Consider the following 21134-nt stretch of genomic DNA (forward strand, 5'->3'; position numbering starts at 1 on the left):
TGAACCGGTGGCAAGACTCTAATCTCTGGGTATCCAAGCACTTCTTGGAACAAAAGCTCGGTAATAAAGCAAACACTCCAAAATCAGGCGGACTTTGAAAGCTCCTCTTGTCATTAATTTTGGTATCTCAGGCCAATTAATCTCAGCTCTAATCTACAAAATTAAATCAAAATCTACTTCTATAAAATGATCAAAATGAAAATCTACTTCAAAGGCTGCTACGAGGTCTAAATGAGAGTATAAATAGGAAAGCGGCAATCTCAGTTCCTGATAGAGCAGGCACTCTATTCTGATATAAGGTAGGAGGATCCCAACATTCAAAAATCTGCTTTAGTGCTCTTGTAATCTTTTTTTTAATACTTTACTTTGAATTCAGGAATCTAAAATTTGTGTAACTATTAAGAGGTTGAAATAGCGTGCAAAAAGCTTTACTTTAAAACACAGGATGGTCCTATCAAAGGAAAGTAACATTTTCCTTTATTCTTTTTACAACAGATTTGTAAAGCCATAATCTATGGAAATAGACTTCCAACTGCCTAAATTCAAATCCCAGTTCACCGCTTACTAGCTGCGTCACCTTGACAAAGTTCTGAAATCTCCCTGGGTCTCAAGGTTTCTCATCTGTAAAAGGGAGATATTATTAGTAGATGTAACACACAAGATTGTTGAGGATTAAATGAATTAATACATGGAAAGCATTTAGTACACAAGGTTACCCTTTGGAAGATAAAACAATTTAATCTGAACCAACAGTTCTCCAACCAACTATTCTTTCAAGTACTGTTTAATCACGTAAACAAATTACCATGGGAAGTATTTGCACTATAGATAGTAACTTAAATACCTTAACCAACCAATCCACCACTCTCCCAGAAATCCACCTTAAGTCCAGACTCCCCTCTTATGTGATCTAATTTCCTCATGTTTAAAAAATGCTAACTTATTACTCCCAACCATGGTACTTATTATTTCTCTCTGAACAGATACACTTGGTAGGAAAAAACTAAGTAGTGACAATAAATGCCCTGTATTTACGGCTTCAAGGTTTTTGGTCTTGAGATCTCTTCATACTCATTAAAAAAAATCGGGGGGCGCCTGGGTGGCTCGGTCGGTTAAGTGTCCAACTTCAGCTCAGGTCATGATCTGGCGGATGGTGAGTTTGAGCCCTGTGTCAGGCTCTGTGCTGACAGCTTGGGGCCTGGAGCCTGCTTCTGATTCTGTGTCTCCCTCTCTCTCTGTTCCTCCCCCGCTTGTGCTCTCAAAAATAAACAAACATTTAAAAAAATTTGAACAGCTGTCAAGATCATGGAAGTGGATATAAGTTTTCCAAAATTCTCGTTTGTGCTTCAAAGCTTAAACTGTATCATTGGTCACAAATACCAATTGCTTTCCTTACTGACAAGCTCACTTTCTTCATTTTCAAGATGATGTCTGCCAAATACCTAAGTTTGAAAAACCATAGCCTGCCTGTCTGTCATTCTTTGAAGTAAAGAGTGCTCTGTGGGTGGAAATGAGGAGGCAGCTAATTCAGCTCACAATTCAAATAATCACAAAAACTTCTGGAAATAACTGCTATACTTCCCATTATGCCTCACAGAATACTAAAAACAGGTCTACATAAAGGCTATTAATGATTTTACAGGTTCAAGGACATTAAGCTAAGCTGGTCTTTCCCCCCTCCCAAAAAGTGGATGTGTGATGGTAAGGATCATATAAATTACTAACACAATATGGTACTACTATCTTTATTAGTATTGGAACCAGCAGTTTCAGCCACCACCGTTTTTGCATAAGTGCTAATGACCAGAGTGAAGAGTCAATGGTGACTTAGTATTATCGTGAACATAGTTGTGACCTCATGGAGCCCCTCTAAAAACAATCCACAGATCACTTTTAAGAACTACTGATTTAAAGTAATCTGTGCTGGGGCACGTGGGTGGCTCAGTCAGTTAAGCATCCAACTCTTGATTTCAGCTCAGGTCATGATTTCATGGTCGGTGAGACTGAGCCCCATGTCAGTACGGAGCCTGCTTGGGTTTCTCTCTCTCCCTCTGCCCCTCCCTTGCTCACTCTCTCTCAAAATAAACCTTAAAAAAAATAACAGGGGTGCCTGGTGGCTCAGTTGGTTAAGCATCCGACTTTGGCTCAGGTCATGATCGCTCAGCTCTCAGGTTCGTTAAGTTCGACCCCCACATTAGGGTCTCTGCTACCAGCAGAGCCTGCTTTGGATCCTCTGTCTCCCTCTTTGCCCCGCACCTGCTCTTCTCTTTCAAAAGTAAATAAAACATTTAAAAATAATAAGTAAATAAATAATAAAGTAATCTGTGCTAAATACCATCTGTCTTTCAGTATCTAGTTCTAATCCTATGTTCTCCCTAAAGCTAATTCTCAAAACTATTCTGCTCAGGCCTACATTTTCTGTACTTCTAGTGTTTAGTGAAGAGCTTTTAATTAAAGGAAATATCTTAGCTTTTTTTTTATTACACCCATATAACACTACAAACCATTAAAAAAAAAAAAAAAGGCATGTGTCAATATAGAATGAAGCCTAAGACAAACACCAAAGTCTAGGTGTGTGTAGGCCTGCGTGTGCACAATTTACAGAATACTTTAGGGCTTTTTTTGGTTTTTTTTTTTTAAAGATTTTAAGTAATCTCTACACCCAACGTGGGGATTGAATTTACAACCCCAAGATCAAGAGTCATGTGCTCTAGTAAACAGAGCCAGCGAGGCGCACCCAGAATAGTTTGTATATGATCCTACTCATGTGTCTTCTTTAAGCTTTAAGGACACAAGTGTTTACACGGGCACCATAAATTCTCAGAAGGATACAAAAAGGACTAGGACTAATAGAGATTACCTCTGAGGAGGCAGGATAAAATCAGGTTTTCATTCATTCATTTATTTTTTACTTCATATCCTATGTTCTATAACATCTAAATTATTATCCAGAGCAATAATTTAAAATAACATTATGATTTTGTACCTTTAACTTCACACATACCTCCATATTCTTAACCTGCTTACAGGCTCTTTAAAAACACATATTTTGTACATATTAGGCCCTTAAATATTAAATCCTCAGGCTGAATTATTACATATGTGTAATTTCAATAACTTCATTTTAATATAACAGAAGAAACTTAGAATAATCTTAAAAGAGAGTCAAGGAGGAAATAATCGTAGCTCAGCAACCTGAAGACTCTCAAGAGTTCATCATCTTACCAAACCTCTAGTTAAGACAAAACAGGACAAATTTTTAAGCTTGGTACTGTAGGTCAGATAATGATTATTCTGCAAAGAAACGTTCTGTTTCTCTAAAGACCTAAGAAACTCCTCAAAAATGACAAGCGTTTGGGTGCTGGACGCACATATACAGTTGATTCTTCAATAACACAGATTTGAAGCATGTGGGCCCTCCTATTAAGTGGATTTTTCACAGTACTGTACATTTATTTTCCATGATTTCCTTAGTAACATTTTTTTCTCTAATTTTAATATAGTGTACAACACATACAACATAAAAATATGTGTTAACAGACTGTTTACAGTACTGGTAAGAAGTTTTTGGGTACAGTCAACAGTTATACAATTTTCAACTGTGTGGGGAGTCCATGCCCCAACTATATTCAGCAGCCAAGGGCCAGGCTAGGTACATATATAACCTAATATGCTTCCAGGACCTCTGGATAAGCTCCAAGTTTGTATGTAATAACCCTGAAGTAGGCTAAGAGACAAAAATCCACCAGAGATAGGGTCTTCCTGTGTCTCACCGCAGCATTAATTTCAAAACCTCTCCCTTCCAATTTTATCCCAGGAAAACTTCTCTAATGCTGAATACTGAATACTTCCCACACCACCACTATTCCTTAGATTTCCTTAGATTTTCTTTAAATTCAAGGTCACTATTTCCTATCTTAAATGAGAGTCAATTTATAGACTATGGGTCCTTAGAATAAGCTCTAAAAAATGAACAAGAACCCATTATAAAATGTTTATATATTTATTTCAGCATTAAAGAATGGCCACTACGCACTTAAATTACATTGCTGTGATATAGACTTGTCAATACATAAAGCCAACTAATAAACAATCTAGTTCAAAGGAAAATTACAAGTTGCAGAACTGAGATATCTTCCCCCTTTCAAAGAGTAATCCATTCATGAGAAAATTGACATAACCCATTTAGAAAGTACTTCAGCAAAATACATTCAGTTCATAACCTCTGACAAAACAATCACACTATGGGGCATCTATCTTAAAAAAATTCTACTGCTTGGTACTTTTGTATCATAGGGTGTTTCTAGAAGTCCTTGGTGCTGTTTAAATTAATGCCCTATGTAAATATAATTGGTTAAGTAAAGGACAACATCATGTTATCTCCGGAGGGGACTATCACTTCCAGGAATTCTTCTCTAAAATGCACAATCTGCATAATAAGAACTCACTAGACAAATCCAAACTGAGGGACAGTCAACAAAATAACAGGAACAGTAGTCTTAAAAAAAGTGGCAAAATCATGAAAGGGAAAGAATGAAAAACTGATTCAGATTAAAGGAGAGTAAGAAGGGGCACCTGGGTGGCTCAGTTGATTAAGCATCTGACTCTTGATTTTGGCTCAGGCCACAATCTCTAGGTTTTGAGATGGGTTGAGATAATCCTTGGTGGGCGTGGAGCCTAGTTAAGATTCTTTCTCTCCCTCTGCCTGCCCCCCACGCCCGCAAAAAAAAAAAAAAAAAAAAAAAAAAAAAAAAAAAAAAACCAAAAAAACAAAAACGAGAGTAAGAAGACATGACAATAAAATGCAAAGTGTGAACCTGGATTAAATTCTGGAAAAGAATTAGGTTATAGTGGTACTATTTGTGAATAAATTCTATAGGTTATGTAGTTTCTTTCATCAGTTATTTTATAAAATACTGATTTTGATAATGATACTGTGGTCATAGGACATGTTAACATATGGGGAAATCAGGTAAAGGATATATGGGAAATATATCATACTTGTTTTCCAATTTTTTCCTCCAGGTTTGAAATTATTTCAAAATTGAAGTTAAAAAATAAGATAACTGGTCAGAAAGACAATTTAACTACCATATGTAGATAAGATCGTTTTCTCTTTTAGCTATTTAATACTATAATTATTACATAAAAGTAAGTTTTAAAGGAAAAATTCTTTTTTTTAATAGCGACTATTTCTAGAACATGATAATACCAGTGAGTTTGCTCTCCATCCACATACCGTTCTTATACTCAATTATGTTTTTCAAATTTTATTATTGGGTTGGTAAAATTTCTATTTAGGAGAGAAACAGCAAGAAACAAGTGATGATGCATTTGTAAATAAAAATATAAAGGGTGGGAAAGGGTCCCACTTTTCTTTGAGTATCCCAACAGAGCTAAATTTAATTTCCCTTGATAACTATACATAAAATGTCATTTGCAACTAGTAAAATAGCCCCAGAATATCAAAGCAAAAGAACTTTTAATAAGATATTTACGGACTGCAATTTGAAAATATACCTGGAGTAAGCCGCCTTTGACTTGACTTCACCAAATATGTGAATGGGAAAGACCCACTCCTCTGTTTCAAATTGTACTACCATGGCCCTCTTCCATGAAAACAAATGAAGACATTAAGATACAAATTTTCTGTTTTCATACAAATCATGAATGAAAAATGCCAGTGGTTAAAAGGGAAAAGGGCAGGAAATTGAGGCACAAAGGACTCCAAATGTGATTCTCATTATTTGCAGCTAAGTACAGAACCCTAAAATACAGTCTAAAACTGAAGTCATTGTTTTTAACGAAACTAAGCACAGTGATAATTTTTCCATTATTCTGACAATCCCCAATCCCTCTTAAAAATTCATACATTTATGACAGAGTAAACATCATGTCTCAATCTACAACTAAGGTGATATACAATGATAAGACAAAAAATATTGGGAGCCTGGGTGGCTCAGTTGGTTTACTCTTGGTTTCAGCTCAAGTCATGATTTCATGGCTTCGTGGGTTCCATGCTAATGGCACAGAGCCTGCTTGGGATTCTTTCTCCCTCTCTCTCCCCACCTCCCACTCATGCTATCTCTCTCCCTCAAAAAAAAAAAAAAAAAAAAAAAAGAGAGAGACAAAAAATATTAATGCTTATGGTGTAACCTAACCTCTGACCTTCAGTTTCTAATCTGCGATAATAAAAAAAAACTAGGCTGGATGCTCCTCCAAGCCTAAAATCCAATGATTCTAAAGTTCAACTTCCAATTTATTTTATTATTTAATTACAAGCCTCATAACACCCTGCAAAAGTCATTTTTAATAACATCTTCAACAGGAAATTTAACTCCAATTTTACAGCACACTGTGTAAGTTCAAATTTCTAGTCTTGCACAATTCGCTTGTGGAGAGTCTTCCCAAAACTTTCACTTTATTTTGCAGAGCAAATGAGCCTTTTATCATTCCTAGATCTAAAATTTTAAAAAGAAAGCAGGATTGTTTTGTTGCAATAGGGGCCCATCGATTTGGAAATTAGTCTCTTACTCCCCCTTGTGGCTGGAATGGCGTCTTTTCTCTCAACTGCAATTTCCATTAGTTGCTTCCAACCAATTAGTTAAGTGCCCCACCAAAACTGCTAACTAATCAGGTGGTGTCAAGAACTAATTTGCAGACATTTCTACTTAAATCCACTTTTCTATGCAATGTTGGCCTATGAATAAGGTCATATGGTATGAAAAAAACAAGAGCTGCTTCACTTCAAGGATGGGGATCACAGAGGATTCTGACCAATCACTTAACTGAACACATTTGCCATTAATAAATACATGCCAAATCTTCACCATTTAACTTCTAGAAAATCAACAACTGAATTTGAGAAAACCAAGATATATTATCCCTGGTGTTTAAGGAATGTCAAAGCCAGCCTGAAATTTCATTCTAATTCCTGTCGAAAGCTGCAACAGTTGCTCCCTGATTTTTTCCCTCCAAATGAATCAACAGATAATTTGCAGAAAACTTAAGCGATAGAAAGCCTGGTGTTCTAAAATAGTTTGCATGTATGTTTTGAAATATTAACTGGGTGAAAAGACTCACAATAAGTGGTATGAAAAAATGCTAAGTTAAATCAGGTTCAGAGAACTGTCTGCCTTTGGATCCTTAATACCAGCAAAATAATCTTAGGATAATCAATGTTTTACCTCATATTCAAAATGTAGTTCCTAATGATTAAAAGTAAATGGTGGAAAGTACCAAAAAGAATTTATAGACCATTAAGTGGTAACTAGTAAAACTGTCCTGCTATGCTTGGGGGGCTTTCCTTCTTCTCCCCTGCTAGCTGGTGTCAACCTTGACCTGGGCAGTCACCGATCAAGGCCCCATTTCTCAGTATTGCCATCACAAAACACTTTTTGTTTAAAACACCTAATTTGACAGTGTTTAATTTGCACATACACAGATTTATAGTATGTATAAACTCCCTAGTGGGACTGTATTTTGTTAGCTGTTTTTTAAAAGAGGTGAAGACCAGTTCTTTCATATTCAAACAACATGAAGTACTTCCCCCTCTCATATTATTTGTGTCTATTTTCCTAAGTTGTCAAGATTTTTTAAGAGCAAAGGACTTAACATCCTAAAGGTAGATACTATCATCATTCCCATATTGAAGATGTAGAAAGTCACAGGAATGTAATAACTTGCCCCAAAATCATTAAAAAAAAAAAAAAAAAAAAAAAAAATCAACGCCTAAAAGTCTGCATAGCCTGTTAGATTCTATCATCCTTTAAAGGTTGTATACGCTTTCCTTTATTTTTAGAAGAATTTCACAAGATTATTCTTCAAGTCTTATTCCTGTGATCCAATTAAATTAACACTCTGATGACAATCCCCTCTATCAGATGAAAACAACCAAAGGGGGAACTGGAAGGAAAAGTCATTATTCGTAACAAAGGGCTTGATCACTTTGGGATGTCATATTTCCAAACCTCTTCCAAACACAGCAGTACAATTCAAATCACTGAATTGAGAACTTACTTGTTCTAAGTATACTCCAGCCTGCCTACACATAATGCTGCCCTCAACTGTCAATTCCACAGAATCACATTTTAAAAGTAATGCATTTGGGGTAGAATTTTCATTAAATGTCCCTCTGTTAAATGTGGTCCAAGTAGGTCTATGTCCTTCTAAACTCTGGGAATGGTGTTTATTATACGTGTTAAGAAGCAAAAAAAGGAAAAAAAAGGTTTTTTTCAAAAAAGCATTTGTAATTAATCAATTAAGATGAGAAACCCTCAGTTCAGACTGGTTTCGGTTCCTTAGTAATACTGCTAATTAAAAAAAAAACTCCTAGATCCCAAAAGCTATTTTCAAGAAGGCAATTAACCTCCCCTGAAAAGCGTTTTTAACTTCTCATTAAACAATTCAAATAAATGAAATCCCAATATAACAAAAATTGGGCACTCCTTACAAATTAAATCCAACAGGGTCTTTCTTAGATTAAAAACAAAACAAAACAAAACAAAACAAAACAAAAAGAACAGGCATACAGGAGGTCAACCGTCTTCTTTTGGTCTACTTAACTCTACATATTAACATTTGACTGTCCTTACATTCTCACCTTGCCATCCTGCCTATGGCTAACCCCACTGTAAGCATATTTTCATTTAGGGGAGAAGGAAAGAATGCTCACAACAAATTCTGTCAAAAGAAACTGACAAAAGTTTTTATGCTGAAATCTTTTAGTTATCTATCTCAATGTAAACAAATGTGCATGTGCATACCATAGGACCATGCTAATAAATTAATCAGCTAGCTATAAATTCATGCTTTGTTGCCCCAAGAGCCAACTGTAGCTATAAACAAATAGGCAAGCCACTAGAAAATAACTAGTGAATTCTGACAAGATGTACTTATGTCACACATTGTATCTTACCAAAAAATGCAAAACTAAATCAACCACAAATGACAACTGGTACCACATTTTCATTCAGAGAGAACAAATGAAGAATGACCTGTTGCACAGAAATGTACCAAATACACTGGGAACTGTTGAGACACAGTGGCTAAGCACACCATTCCTCCCAAGCCAGTTCAAATCTGTGCTACCTAAAAAATATTGGTAAGCTTAGTATCTAATTAAATACCATAAACATCAATGGTCTATCCTGTTTTCAAGGAGAATGAAGGAATGGAGCCAATCCTCTTTAGTTGAAAAAAAAAAAAAAGAACAGGATAAAAGTAAATTCTAAATCATAATGAAGCAGAAATCATCAGGCCATAAAGATGGGAATTAGCAATGGTTTGTAACAGGAACAGTGAGTGGTTAAGACCAAACTAGACCCAAAGGCTTTGTGTATGGGATTTTGACAAAGAGCAGTCAGAGAGAAGGAAACCAGTGTTTTACAGATATATAAGAGCTGTATGCAGCACAGAACTGCTAAAATTAGGTAGACAAAAGGACAGGTAATTTCAAAAGAAAGATGAACTCTAGCTTTTGACATATTGAAACTGACAGCAATCCTAAATCTCCTAAAGAGCAGTGTTTACTCTCAATGTAAAACCATCATAATAAAGAGCTGCAAGAATGAGGATGAAATCACAATAGGGATCTCTGAAATTCTAGGAAAAACAATACTCTAATACCTATTATAATTTCAGTGGACTACAGTAAGTTTTCTAAAACATGGTTGACATCTGAACATCTTTAATTTAAACTTAAAAAAAATTTTTTTTCATACATAGACACATTCTTCAATGTGAATGCACCAAAGACTGCCTACTTTTGGGATCAAAAATACGTAGTCAAATTAATCTCAATAGCCCAATAACATTTAATTCAATATTATAAAGGCCAAACTATTTCATATACTGGGCTCCCTTTATGTGCCTGAACCACCATAGATATATAGAAAATATAGAAAGAGTATCTATATAGAATGTAGATACTATATTCACGGGGTAAAAAAGTCTTTCATAGGTTAGAGCCTCAATTATAAAAACAAGATAAATGTATAAATAATGATTAACTATAAAATGGAAGGCAGTGAGAATCTATTCTGGTATTAGTAAAAGGAGAAAATGAGTCCAAAGAACAGAACCAGACCGTCAAAGATCAAATCTTCAAAAAATCTGCCACATTATAAAAGCTCTGATTTTCTTCTTCGCCTACCAACCCACCTTCTAAGAGGCAAAATTTGGTGTCATTTTTTAAAATTTTTTGAGAGAGAGAGACAGAACAAGGCGGGTGGAGGGGGGGAGGTGCAGAGAGAAGGAGAGACAGAATCCCAAGCAGGCTCCGCACCATCAGCACAGAGCCTGATGCAGGGCTCAACCTCACAAACTCTTGAGATGACGACCTGAGCCAGATCAAGAGTCAGATGCTTAACCGACTGTACCAACCATATGCCCCTGGTGTCATTTTCTTTGCTGAAATTTTTTCCTGTCCTTTGAAGTCACCCATTCCTTAGTTTACAGCACTATCCTAGGTGTATATACAGTAGGTATAATAGTGTAGTATGATCTAACCAGTACCCATCTCTCCTAGTCTCATCTCTTGCAATATTACTGAAAAAGCATTTTAAAGGAACCGATGTTCTCTCCACCCAATGTTCTGATAGAATGATCCTGAATGCAACAACTCTTCTACAAAACCGTAATGTGCTGAATTAGACAAATTTCACTCAATTGACAACCTAAATTATACTACATTCTTCACTCCTAGCTAAGCAAACAGGACAATGACCATGACTTGGGCTAAATGCCTGAGGATAGTAGGCTTTTCAGATATTCTCTGGAATCCCCCTCAGCTTCTACCAGCAGTTACTGGTATCTGTTTAAGATATCCAATGAACAATCCAATATTTGTTTCCAAACCACGCTAAACTGGCTATTAATTACTTAAAATGTTATGCTACCTAAATATTAGGAAATACGAGTGTGAAAAGGTAGGTTACTATGAAAACTAAATTAAGTGCTTTGGAACAACTAGTTTTTAAAGGAGAGTCACACACAGAAAAATCACCTGGGTTCAACAACTGAAAGATTAGAACAATTACACATTTCTAGGATTCTGTACTGACTGTTTATCAAACATTTATGTTCTCACTCTACTATGCAAACCCAAAATGTATTTTATAAAGGATTCATCTGTAGGAGTAGTTAGCAAAGTATTTGAAAAGGTTATGGGGAGCACGTGGGTGGCTCAGTTGGTTAAGCGTCCAACTCTAGGCTTCGGCTCAGGTCATGATCTCACAGTTCTCACAGTGTGCAGCCTACTTGGGATTTTCTCCCTCTCTCTACCCCTCCCCGCACTCACACTCTGTCTCTCCCAAAATAAATAAATAAAACTTAAAAAAACAGTTTTGGTCTCACATTCAAAACAGACAACAGAACACATATAAACATCTACATTTTCATTTAAAACAAAGGTTTAAAACAAGTATGATTGCAGACTACTTTTCAATTAACCAATTAGGATGCCTCTACTGTACCACTACTGAGGTATTACCAGTAGGATTTCTTTAACAAAAAAGCTGAGTGTTCTTAAAAAATGAAAAGCAAAATTGTTCTTGGTAAGCTATTATAAATAACTCTAAAGTAGCTTATTTTCCACCTTTCTAATTCAAAATGCCTCTGCTGGGGCTGCAAACAATTTCTTCCTTTCTCTTCGGTAGATTCTAAGAGTTGGATCATTATTTTAGAAGTATGCCTGTCCTTCCTATACTTTTGGGATTTTAACTCAGGCGTTTTTCACTCTAATCCCAACTTTAAGTCCTTTAATCATTTCCTCAGTTTGCTTTTAACACACTAATAATAATCTTCACGGCTCATCTTATGACTAAAACTAAACATCTCCACGTCTATCTCTTACTAGAACAGGTAGAAAGCACCCCATTCTTTTTTAAGTTTATTTGAGAGAGGGGGAGGAGGAGAGAAAGAGCACTCACATGCAAGTGAGTCGGGAGGAGCAGGGAGAGAGAGCTCGAGAGAATCTTTAGCAGTGCAAAGCCTGATCCCACAAACCCTGAGATCATGACCTGAGCCTGAAATCAAGAGTCAGATGTTTAACGGACTGAGCCACCCAGGTGCCCTGAACATACTCTATTCTTACTGAAGTACTGCTATACTGGAAAAGGATAGGTAGCCTGGTGCTCTTAAGTTGTTGATTATTCTTCCCCTTCCCACCAGACAGTAAACACCTGCCTTTCTATTTTCCTTTTATTTTCTTTCATTTCCCTATCATACACCTCGGACTTCCCAACTGTATAAAACACCTTACCAGGTGCAATACTTACTGCTTATCACGATTAACTCTTCAAAAAATATTGTATTATCGAAAAGACTCTGTCCAATGTATTCCTCTCTAGAAGAGACTGTAGGTATCTACTATGCCACAGAAGGTCTTTGTATTTTGGAACATACCAAAAGCCTTTTGACAAAAACATGTAAATATATTAAGTGGTAAAGATGAGTATAACTGTAGAATTCTTTTGAGAAGCACTTATTCCAATAAATGAGCTGCGTAGTGATTTTCACCCTACAATTGCATACAGCGGTTTTCAAAGCCCAAGGCACATATGAAGATATTCAGACCAGGAAAGCCCCCAAAGCGACCTGGTTTCTTAGCTGCTTAATAGCAGCTCTGTAGCCTGGAGATAAAAACCAATGCCTAGCAACCACACCTTAAAAGTGCCCTGGGCAAATAAAAATGTAGAAAAACTTAATAAAATTGAATTCAGTCAAATTAACTGAGTTAACTATTACTGTTACTCTCCTACTGTTGCCAACTGTTACAAATGCTAGATTCAAGATTTTACTGCTTCACCTCCTATAAGCTGTTGTCTTACTCCTGTGGCTTTCAAATTTTTTAATACAACTTCAGAAAATTTACTGGTCAGTATGGACCCTCTGCCCCACAAAAATACAGTTTTTAAGGCTTCTTGGATTTAAATCCCATTCCTAGACTCTTTAGTTAAGAGACTCCTGATTTCATTCTCCATCACAATCTTACAGGGTAGACATTCTAATTGAACTCCATTTTCTCAGAGGGACCGCATGATTTCCTTAGGCCTTGCAACTATTAGATGGTTAAAAGTTGGTCTGACTCAACTGGGAGCCTGAGTGGCTCAGTCGGTTAAGCGTCCAACTTCAGCTCAGGTCATGATCTTGTGGTTCGTGAGTTTGAGCCCTGTGTTGGGTTCTGTGCTGACAGCTCCGAGCCTGAAGCCTGCTTCAGGTTCCGTGTCTCCCTCTCTCTCTGACCCTCAGCTGCTCACACTCTGTCTCTCTCTGTTTCTCAAAAATAAATAAACAAAACAAAAAAAAAATTTTTTTTAGGTTGGTCTGACTCAAAACCTGGCATTCTTTTTACACCACTACATTCTTCTTTGAACTTGAACTGGGTTTTCTAGTATAGATTTCCTCATTTTGTCATTTCATGTTCAAGAAAAAACTGTCCAATTTTTAGCTTCTTCTTGTGGGTTTATGCAGAGGAGGTATTAGAGATCACTAGTGTTGGGTCCCTGCCTGACTACCAAGAGAGCTTTTGGTCTAAGATCTGGCAGGAAAAGGCAGACTGCATTAGTTCACATATTGCAAACTTCAAATTAACAACACAAGGAAGAACCCCAAGTTCTCTAGCATAAAGAGAACTCCATGTTGTCAAGAATATGCCTGTGACCATTTTCCACAGTAATGTTCTACAATTCTTGCACAAAGTGACAAGGCTACTCTTTGTTTAGTAAATGGTATAAATTAAACACTTGATAAATGCATATAACCAGAATGGAAGTCACCATTTTATAACAACTAAAAAGCTCTTTAGAAAAACTTAGCTCCTTTTTATGAGAAAAGATCTTAGCCAGTATCATATAGGTGCTTGATAGAACAATGAAGTCTGGTTCATCACTGATGCAACCGCAACAAAAACATTAAATTCTGAAAAGGGATTACCTGCTTATTTTTCTCAAATGAAAAAAAAAAACACAAAACATCAAAGTTCAGAAAAAGCTAGAATAAAAATTATGATTACTTTTTACCATGTGAGACCTTAAAATATAATTAAAACAACCTTTCACTAATCATCAAGTACATCAAAAAATTTTTTCTCTACGAGAAATGGCAGTTCTTCCGTATTTTATTCTTCCATTTTATTTGAAGGGGAAAAAGGAATTTTATGTAAGCTATTTCCAGAGCCAACATGACCTGTTTGAAAAAAGATGATAGGCCTACTTGTAAAGAACCACAATATCTGTAAATACTGAATTTTCCCAAGATGAAACAGAAAAGGCCTTGGAAAATTAGCAGTGCTGCTGACCTAGTTCTACTACCCTCTTTTCCAAAAGAAGCCTTTTTGTTCATTTTCTTACCAAATACTTGAGTACATACTATATGTTAGGAAGCATGAACCACGCAAAGACCACTAACAGAGCAGAGCTGAAAGATCTACTTTTAGATCACCAAAAGACCAAGGCTGGAAGCAAAACTTTGTTTAGCTTTTGTATAGTGAAGGAATTAAACTTTGCTTTATCTATATGCTCAAGGTGGAAATTTCACTCAGGCTTGGTGAGAGGCCAGTACTATTCTGAAGGATAACATGGGTAGTCACCAATATCAAACCCCATTAATAATCGACAAACAGAAGGTATTTACAGATTAATCTAGTTATTCTCATCCACTGATCCTTTGCAGTATTTTTTTTTCTTGGTAAGGAAACAAAAGGAAAACAAAATTAAAACTGCTAGTCTTTTCCTAGGAAAATCCTCACAATGACAGGAGCTTTTAGACCTTATATGGGGAAAACATGCAAATACCTACCTGAAATAGCAAAGAAGCTTGTTAGTAGAAAGTAAAATGTTACTACATCCCCTTTTACTCCTAAGCCAACAAACTCTTTGAAACCAAAATAAAAATTATCTAATCTATCAGGTATAATAATTGGGGGAAAACCACCAGAGCTACAAAATTCAGTATCATGTATGCAGGTACTAGTCAGTAAAGAGAGTAAGGGGGGGAAAACACCCAACACATTTTTTTATTACAGAAAAACATTATTTTTGAATTTTAAATATTCTTATTATCTTAGCAAACCACAAAATAAACATGTTATTTAGCCTTAATAAAAACATGGAATTCCTTTCCCATCTTAAAAATAAATGACACCTACCAACGTGAAGATTTTAAATAAAAAACAAAAAAGCACCGAAGAAAGATAATACATGAGAAGATTTTGTGAACCCATGTTAACTAAGATAAAAAATATTGTTCTTTAAAAGACAGCACTGGGGCGCCTGGGTGGCTCAGTCGGTTAAGCATCCGACTTTGGCTCAGGTCATGATCTTGCAGTTTGTGGGTTCGAGCCCCGCATGGGGCTCTGTGCTGACAGCTCAGAGCCTAGAGCCTATTTCGGATTCTGTGTCTCGTCTCTGGGCCCCTCCTCCATCCTCATGCTCTGTCTTTCCCTGTCTCTCAATAATAAATAAACGTTTAAAAAAAAATTAAAAAAAAAAAAAAAAAAAAAAAAAAAGACAGCATGAAAAAAGTACCATTTCAGGAAAATATTCATTATTTAGGATGTAAAGCTATTCTACTAGTAATTAAAGACTTGTGTGTTAAGGAATATTGCTATGTTCTATTCTTTTAAGCTTCTTAGTTCTTAGAGAAGCAGTGCTTCAAAATAATAGGTACTGAATTCTAAAACTACTTCTTGACTGAACCTGAAAAAAATCAGGTTTGAGTTATTCATGATTTTTTACTCTAGTTGTCAAAGTTGACCTCTAACACTTAAATGCAAGAAGAGGCAAAAAGCAACTCTGAAGCCATGATTTTTGGCATAGCTAATTCATTACATTATACTGGCTAAACCAAGGAAGGGTATTAAGTCTGTAATCAGTCTTCTATTACATCTCTCATACATAAAACAAAATATGCAAAATTCCTGTATCCACAGATGTACATTTAAGAAAATGAGTTCTAGAACTACTACAAACACCCTGACCACAACAGAAATACTTTTATCTTTTCAATTAGTATAAAATATACTACCAGTCTTTTTTAGTCTACCTGAAGTGACTGATAATCAGTATTCCATTTAATTTACACAAGCTTAACTACAACTGTTTTAATAACCTTTTAGTAATGACACCCTGAAGACTTCCAAATTGAGAACGCTCAATTTTATAAAGGAAAAGAAAAACCAAAGGAAGAAAAAGTTGAGACCAACACCTGATATTCATTATAGGAATCCTATATCATAGTGAAGCTAGACTGAATGTTTGGTTCTCACCAGTACATCATTGCAGATATCTCTGAGCTCGGTCTCAATTTTCTCTCTGTATTCTCGAGCCATCTGCTGTTTTTTCTCAGCACCTTCCGTCTTTTGCTCAATACTTGAGACGACCCTCCAAGATGACCTACGGGCTCCTACAACATTTTTATAAGCAACTGAGAGAAGATTCCTCTCCTCATTGGATAATTCAGCTCCTTGCTCAGTTACAGACTTCATGCAGGCTGCCATGTCATCATATCGCTCAGCCTGCTCGGCCAGCTTGGCCTTCTGCACCAGCTCATTTTTATCCATGACTGGATGTTCTGCAGGGAAAAAAAGTAACATTCAGATATTTTTTCCATGAAAATAAAGACTCAGTATTATACCTTTTGTAAACGTTAGATTAACACCTCAAACCTAATTGCCTGTGGAAGAGTCTTCACATGAGGAATTTAATGCAGCCCTACAAAAGGATGACAAGAGGAAGGAAAAAAAAAAAAAGGGAAGGGAGAAGGGAGAATGCCCTCAGCCTTCAGGGGGCAAATTTAAAGCCATTAACATAAATGTAGCAAAACTAAAATTGCATTACATCATCTTTGCTCAGAAGATTCTAATTTCACATAAAGTCAAAGCACATTTGATCAAAAGGCTACCTTAAAATCCATCCCTTACCTTACTTGGCCAAAATCTCAATTCCAATTTCCAATATCCTAAGTAATCCAAAAGTCAGCAGTTTTTCTTTAGTGAAAGCAGTACCAATGAGGAACGTTACAACCTCTACCATTTTTCCAGAACCATGATTCAAGTCAGCTTAATGTAATTCGTGTCTGTTCATTTTAATAATACCTACTGTTATAGTCAGAAGCATTTAAGTTTACATTTTATTGGTATTACTCCCACCCCAAACCCAGTGATCTCTGCAACACTTGACAGCTGATCTTGGCATGATAATTTTCCGGAAGAACGGGCCAAACTGCTTGATTTAAGGCATTTTGAATACAAAACAAACAACCTCGCCTTTGCCATCTAACAGACCCTAACACCTCATCTACCTGTACCTTGTTATACACATACATGCTTTAAAAACACATCCATGAGTCCTGACTCTTACCTTCATGTGAGCACTAAGATGTATTTATTAAGTGCTTCTAGTGTGATTGGTGTTTCTTATGTCACTGCTCTAGTTTAAATGCAGAGTTATTGCATTGTTTCCAGTAGTCAAAATTTAACTGGTTATATGATCACTCAAGCTGCCCTTACCATAACTTCCCACCTAATTCTCTCTCATCTTCAAGTTCCCTAGACCTTTTTTAACTTACCCGTTATACTTTTCCTTAAAGATATCCTTTTGAAACGTGCTAAAACAGCACAGAAAGAAGCTAAACCATACCCTGATCCCACAGCAAGTGGTAAATATAGAGCCTGAAGTGCACTATTAAAAGGTGAACAGAAGAGCCACTGTCACTAGAAGAATTGACACCCGGTATCAGATCCTTCACCTTCTCAGGAAAATCCCACAATACTTCTTTTTTAAAGCCAAATCGGAACAAGGTGAACAAGTAATCACCTAGCTTGGGTGCAAGGGATACCGTGTCAAAGCGAAACTATTTAAAATTTATGATTACATACCCTCCACACCCCTCAAAATTACTAATTTTCCCCCTAGGATCTCGAGAACGCTCTTAGGTTAATGCTGCTTCTAACGAAAAATTACAAAAACCAGTACAAAGGTTTCTCTCCCCAACCCCTCTGGTACAAGGGGAAGTGGATCGGGCTTCTCACACAGTAACTAGTACTCCAAGGCCTCGCCTCTTTACTGCGGAGAAGACTAGCCGCACCCATTTAACCCTTAACCAACGTTAAGACGTCGAGTGAGGTGAAACGAACACTGGCAGACCTTGACTTTAAAGTGCAAATCCTTCCGTCCGCGCTATCCGCAACCACCCCTCCTTGGCTCCGCCCAAGTCCCCGATTCTCCCTCTTTGTCATGGCGGATCTGTGTCAAGGAGCCCAACCTACCGCCGAGTGTTAATTCCCCCCACCAGAGCAAGAGGGAGGAGCAGCGCGCCCCCGCCCGAGCCGGGGAAGGGGGGGGGGGAGCAGCCCGCCCGCCCCGGGGGCAGAGACGCCAGCGCCGCCCGCAGAAGCGGAACCACGACCGGCCGGGCGGCGGACACACCCCACTCTCCCACCCGCGTCTCCTCCGCCACCGGACACCGCTGGTGCTCATTTAGTCTATAAGGACCCGACAGCTGCAGCAGGTGGGGGAGGGGGCAAGAGCCACACCCAGGCGAGCGGGGCCACAGCCGGCTGTTACGCTCAGCCTTACCCGCCCGAAGAGGAGGTCACCATCTAAAAAGCGAGCACGGGGACCCTCGGTTCAAGCCCACCAGACAGACGAGCGAGACGCCGGCCCACCGTCTTCCCCATTCTCTTCTCTATCCCCCGCCCTGGGCGCACAGCCCCCATGCACCCGAAGGAAAAACAAAAAAACAAAACAAAACAAAAAAACCCCAGCCCCATCCCCCACCCTACCGCGGAACCCAGGAAATTCGGCCCCGGGTCCCAGGCCAGCCCCACCCCGGAGCCGGCTCCCGCCCGTGCCAGAAGGGCGGCCTCGCCCTCGCGTACCTGGCGGGCGCCTCCGGCCCAGCCTCGGCTCGCGGCCCGGTCCCCAGGCCCGGCCCTGCCGCCGCGCCGCCGCCCGGGTGGGGGAGGGCTGGGTGCCGTCGCCGCAGCGCGGGGCGCGGAGGCTGCGCCGAGGAGCGGGCGGGAGAGGCAGGGGGAGGGGAGGGCGGCGAGGGGAGGGGGCGGCCTCACCTGCGCCACTGCAATGCCCGCAGCCGCCGAGTCATTATCTCGGGCGGAAGCGGGAGGCTGGGCGGCGACGAGGAAGGGGCTTTGGGGGGGGGGAGGCCGGCAAGGGTGGGAACGGATCGCGCCCAGCGGAGCCTCGGTCACCCCCGGGAGCCGGAGGCCGGGCGGGTCCCTGGGGATCTCGCGTGTGGGCGCCCATTCCACCCGGGGGACGGGGACCGGGAACCGGAGCTTATCGGGGCCAAGGCGTCGATCCGGAAGCAAGCAGCCCGAGGCGGCCGCGAGCCGCCCGCCCGAACCCAGCGGAAAAGCCGCCGCCCGTCTCCGCCTGAGGAGACTCCGCCTCAGCCCAGCGCCGCTACCGCCGGGCGAGCGGGGCTGAGGGGCTGTGGAGCGGGGACGGCCCCCGCGCTTTCCGAAGGCTGGTCTGGGAAAGGAAGGAGTAGGACGAGGCGGCGGCGGCCGGGTCTCTTACCTGTGCCCGGAGTGGGTGGCGGCGGACGGACGGACGGGGGCTCAGCAGTCTCTGGGCGGCAGCGGCGAGGCTGAGACTCTGTCCCTGGATCTCGCTGCTCACAGGCTACAGCCGCTCCGCAGACACGGGGTTTCCTCCAATCACCAGCCCCGGCAGCAGGGGCACCACACGCACGATGACGTCAAACGCTGCTATGGCAACCGTTGATTGGTGCCCACAGCTCTGGGGGCCCAGTGCAACCGCCGCTCCCTAGCGCGCGCGTCCTGCCCGCCCGCGCTAGAGGGCGAGCGGCGGAGCGCACCACCTCTCCCGCTACCAACACTCCTCCCCAGCCCGCTCAGCTCCCAACTTCTCTGCTCTTGGGAGAGTGAGCCTGGGCAGGAAGCTCCTTCCTTTTCCTTTTCCCCCTCCCCCTCCCCCCACCACTACCTTCCTACCTCGCCTTCCCCTCGGATCCCCCGCAACCTTCCCAGGCTCACTCTTCCTCAAAACCAGCAAGAAGGAAATTCCTCCCCACCCCCACCTTGGTTTTCCGTGCGGCCCTTCTGCGCCTGCGCCAGTCACTCCCTCTAGAAGGGGCTCCGGTTCAGCAACATCCGGGACCTTTCACATCCCCCCCCCCCCCATCCCCTTCCAGGCGCCCTGGTCCGCCCCGCCCTCCGTGCCCCGCGGTGGTTAACTGCCTCCTGGGCCGGCCGGGGGCTGGGTTACGCGAGTGGCTCCGCCGCTCTGGCATTGTGATCAGGCCTTGGGGGTGGCGGGGGAGGGCGCGGTCAGACGGTCGGGGAAGGGCGGTGTGGCGCGCTGCCCCCTCAGCCCGCCGCACCCCGTCGCCAGGCGGGGCCAACCTGAGCGCGCAGCCCCTCCCTTCCTCCCTTCCGCCGCCGCGGCTCTACCTGCTGGCTCGCGGAAAGCGGCCTTAGACCTTTTAAGGCTCGGAATAGGGAGTGAGGCGTCCGGCCCCGGAGTGTGGGCTGAGTGACGGGAAGGTTTTCCAATCGGGGCCTCGGGATGTGTGCGCTGTGACAGCTGCGAGGGGACAATGGGGGCGCGAAGCGGGGATGAGGTGGGTCGGGCGGGGCGGAGCTGGCGGGAGGTGAGGCCTGGAAGGAGAGGCCGCCGCTTTCAGAAAGCCTACAACTCCCGAGAGGAGACGGCAGCTCTCTTAGATGGAGGGTTCGGGTGATCCTGGAAACCGTAACACGAAGAGAGGCAAAGAGCGGAGGTTGGACCGTACTGACTCGTTTCTCGTAGATCAGATTTTTCCATCCAAATCATGCGTCCATTTGAAGACTTCATGTTGCAGTGATTTAAAACCTAAAGATCATTCATTACCTGTTTTCTCCTGAAGCAAGGTTTGCGGGACGTGGTAGTTCCCAGGGACCCCGCTGACCCAGCGGGAAGTGGAAGGGGGCCGCAGGCGGGGCCAGGAGCGAGGACCTGGAGCCAGGAAGAGGGTAAAGTGAGGAGCGGAAATTGCAGGTGCCGCACCAACGGGCGGACCTAAAACGGTAGAGCCTCCGCCCAGTCAACTTAAGGAAGTTCAAAGAGGTACATCGACGGTGTAAAGTGCCTCTGCCTCTTCTCCCTTTA

General features: G+C 40.8%; 1 protein-coding gene across 1 annotated transcript in view; it reads right to left on the reverse strand.

Annotated features, from left to right (window-relative positions):
• Nucleotides 1-19847, reverse strand: part of YWHAZ (tyrosine 3-monooxygenase/tryptophan 5-monooxygenase activation protein zeta) — a 32684-nt gene extending 12837 nt beyond the window's left edge. Inside the window, exons 1-2 of the mRNA XM_019467973.2 lie at nt 19542-19847; nt 16268-16572 (exon numbers count right to left, since the gene is read on the reverse strand). Coding sequence (XP_019323518.1) covers nt 16268-16561 — 294 coding nt within the window. The 5' untranslated portion in view covers nt 16562-16572; nt 19542-19847. The remainder of the gene's footprint in view (nt 1-16267; nt 16573-19541) is intronic.
• Nucleotides 19848-21134: the final 1287 nt, after the last annotated feature.

This window comes from Panthera pardus, unplaced genomic scaffold (genome assembly GCF_024362965.1).
Source record: "Panthera pardus isolate Hobbes unplaced genomic scaffold, ASM2436296v1 HiC_scaffold_7, whole genome shotgun sequence".
Lineage (NCBI taxonomy): Eukaryota > Metazoa > Chordata > Mammalia > Carnivora > Felidae > Panthera > Panthera pardus.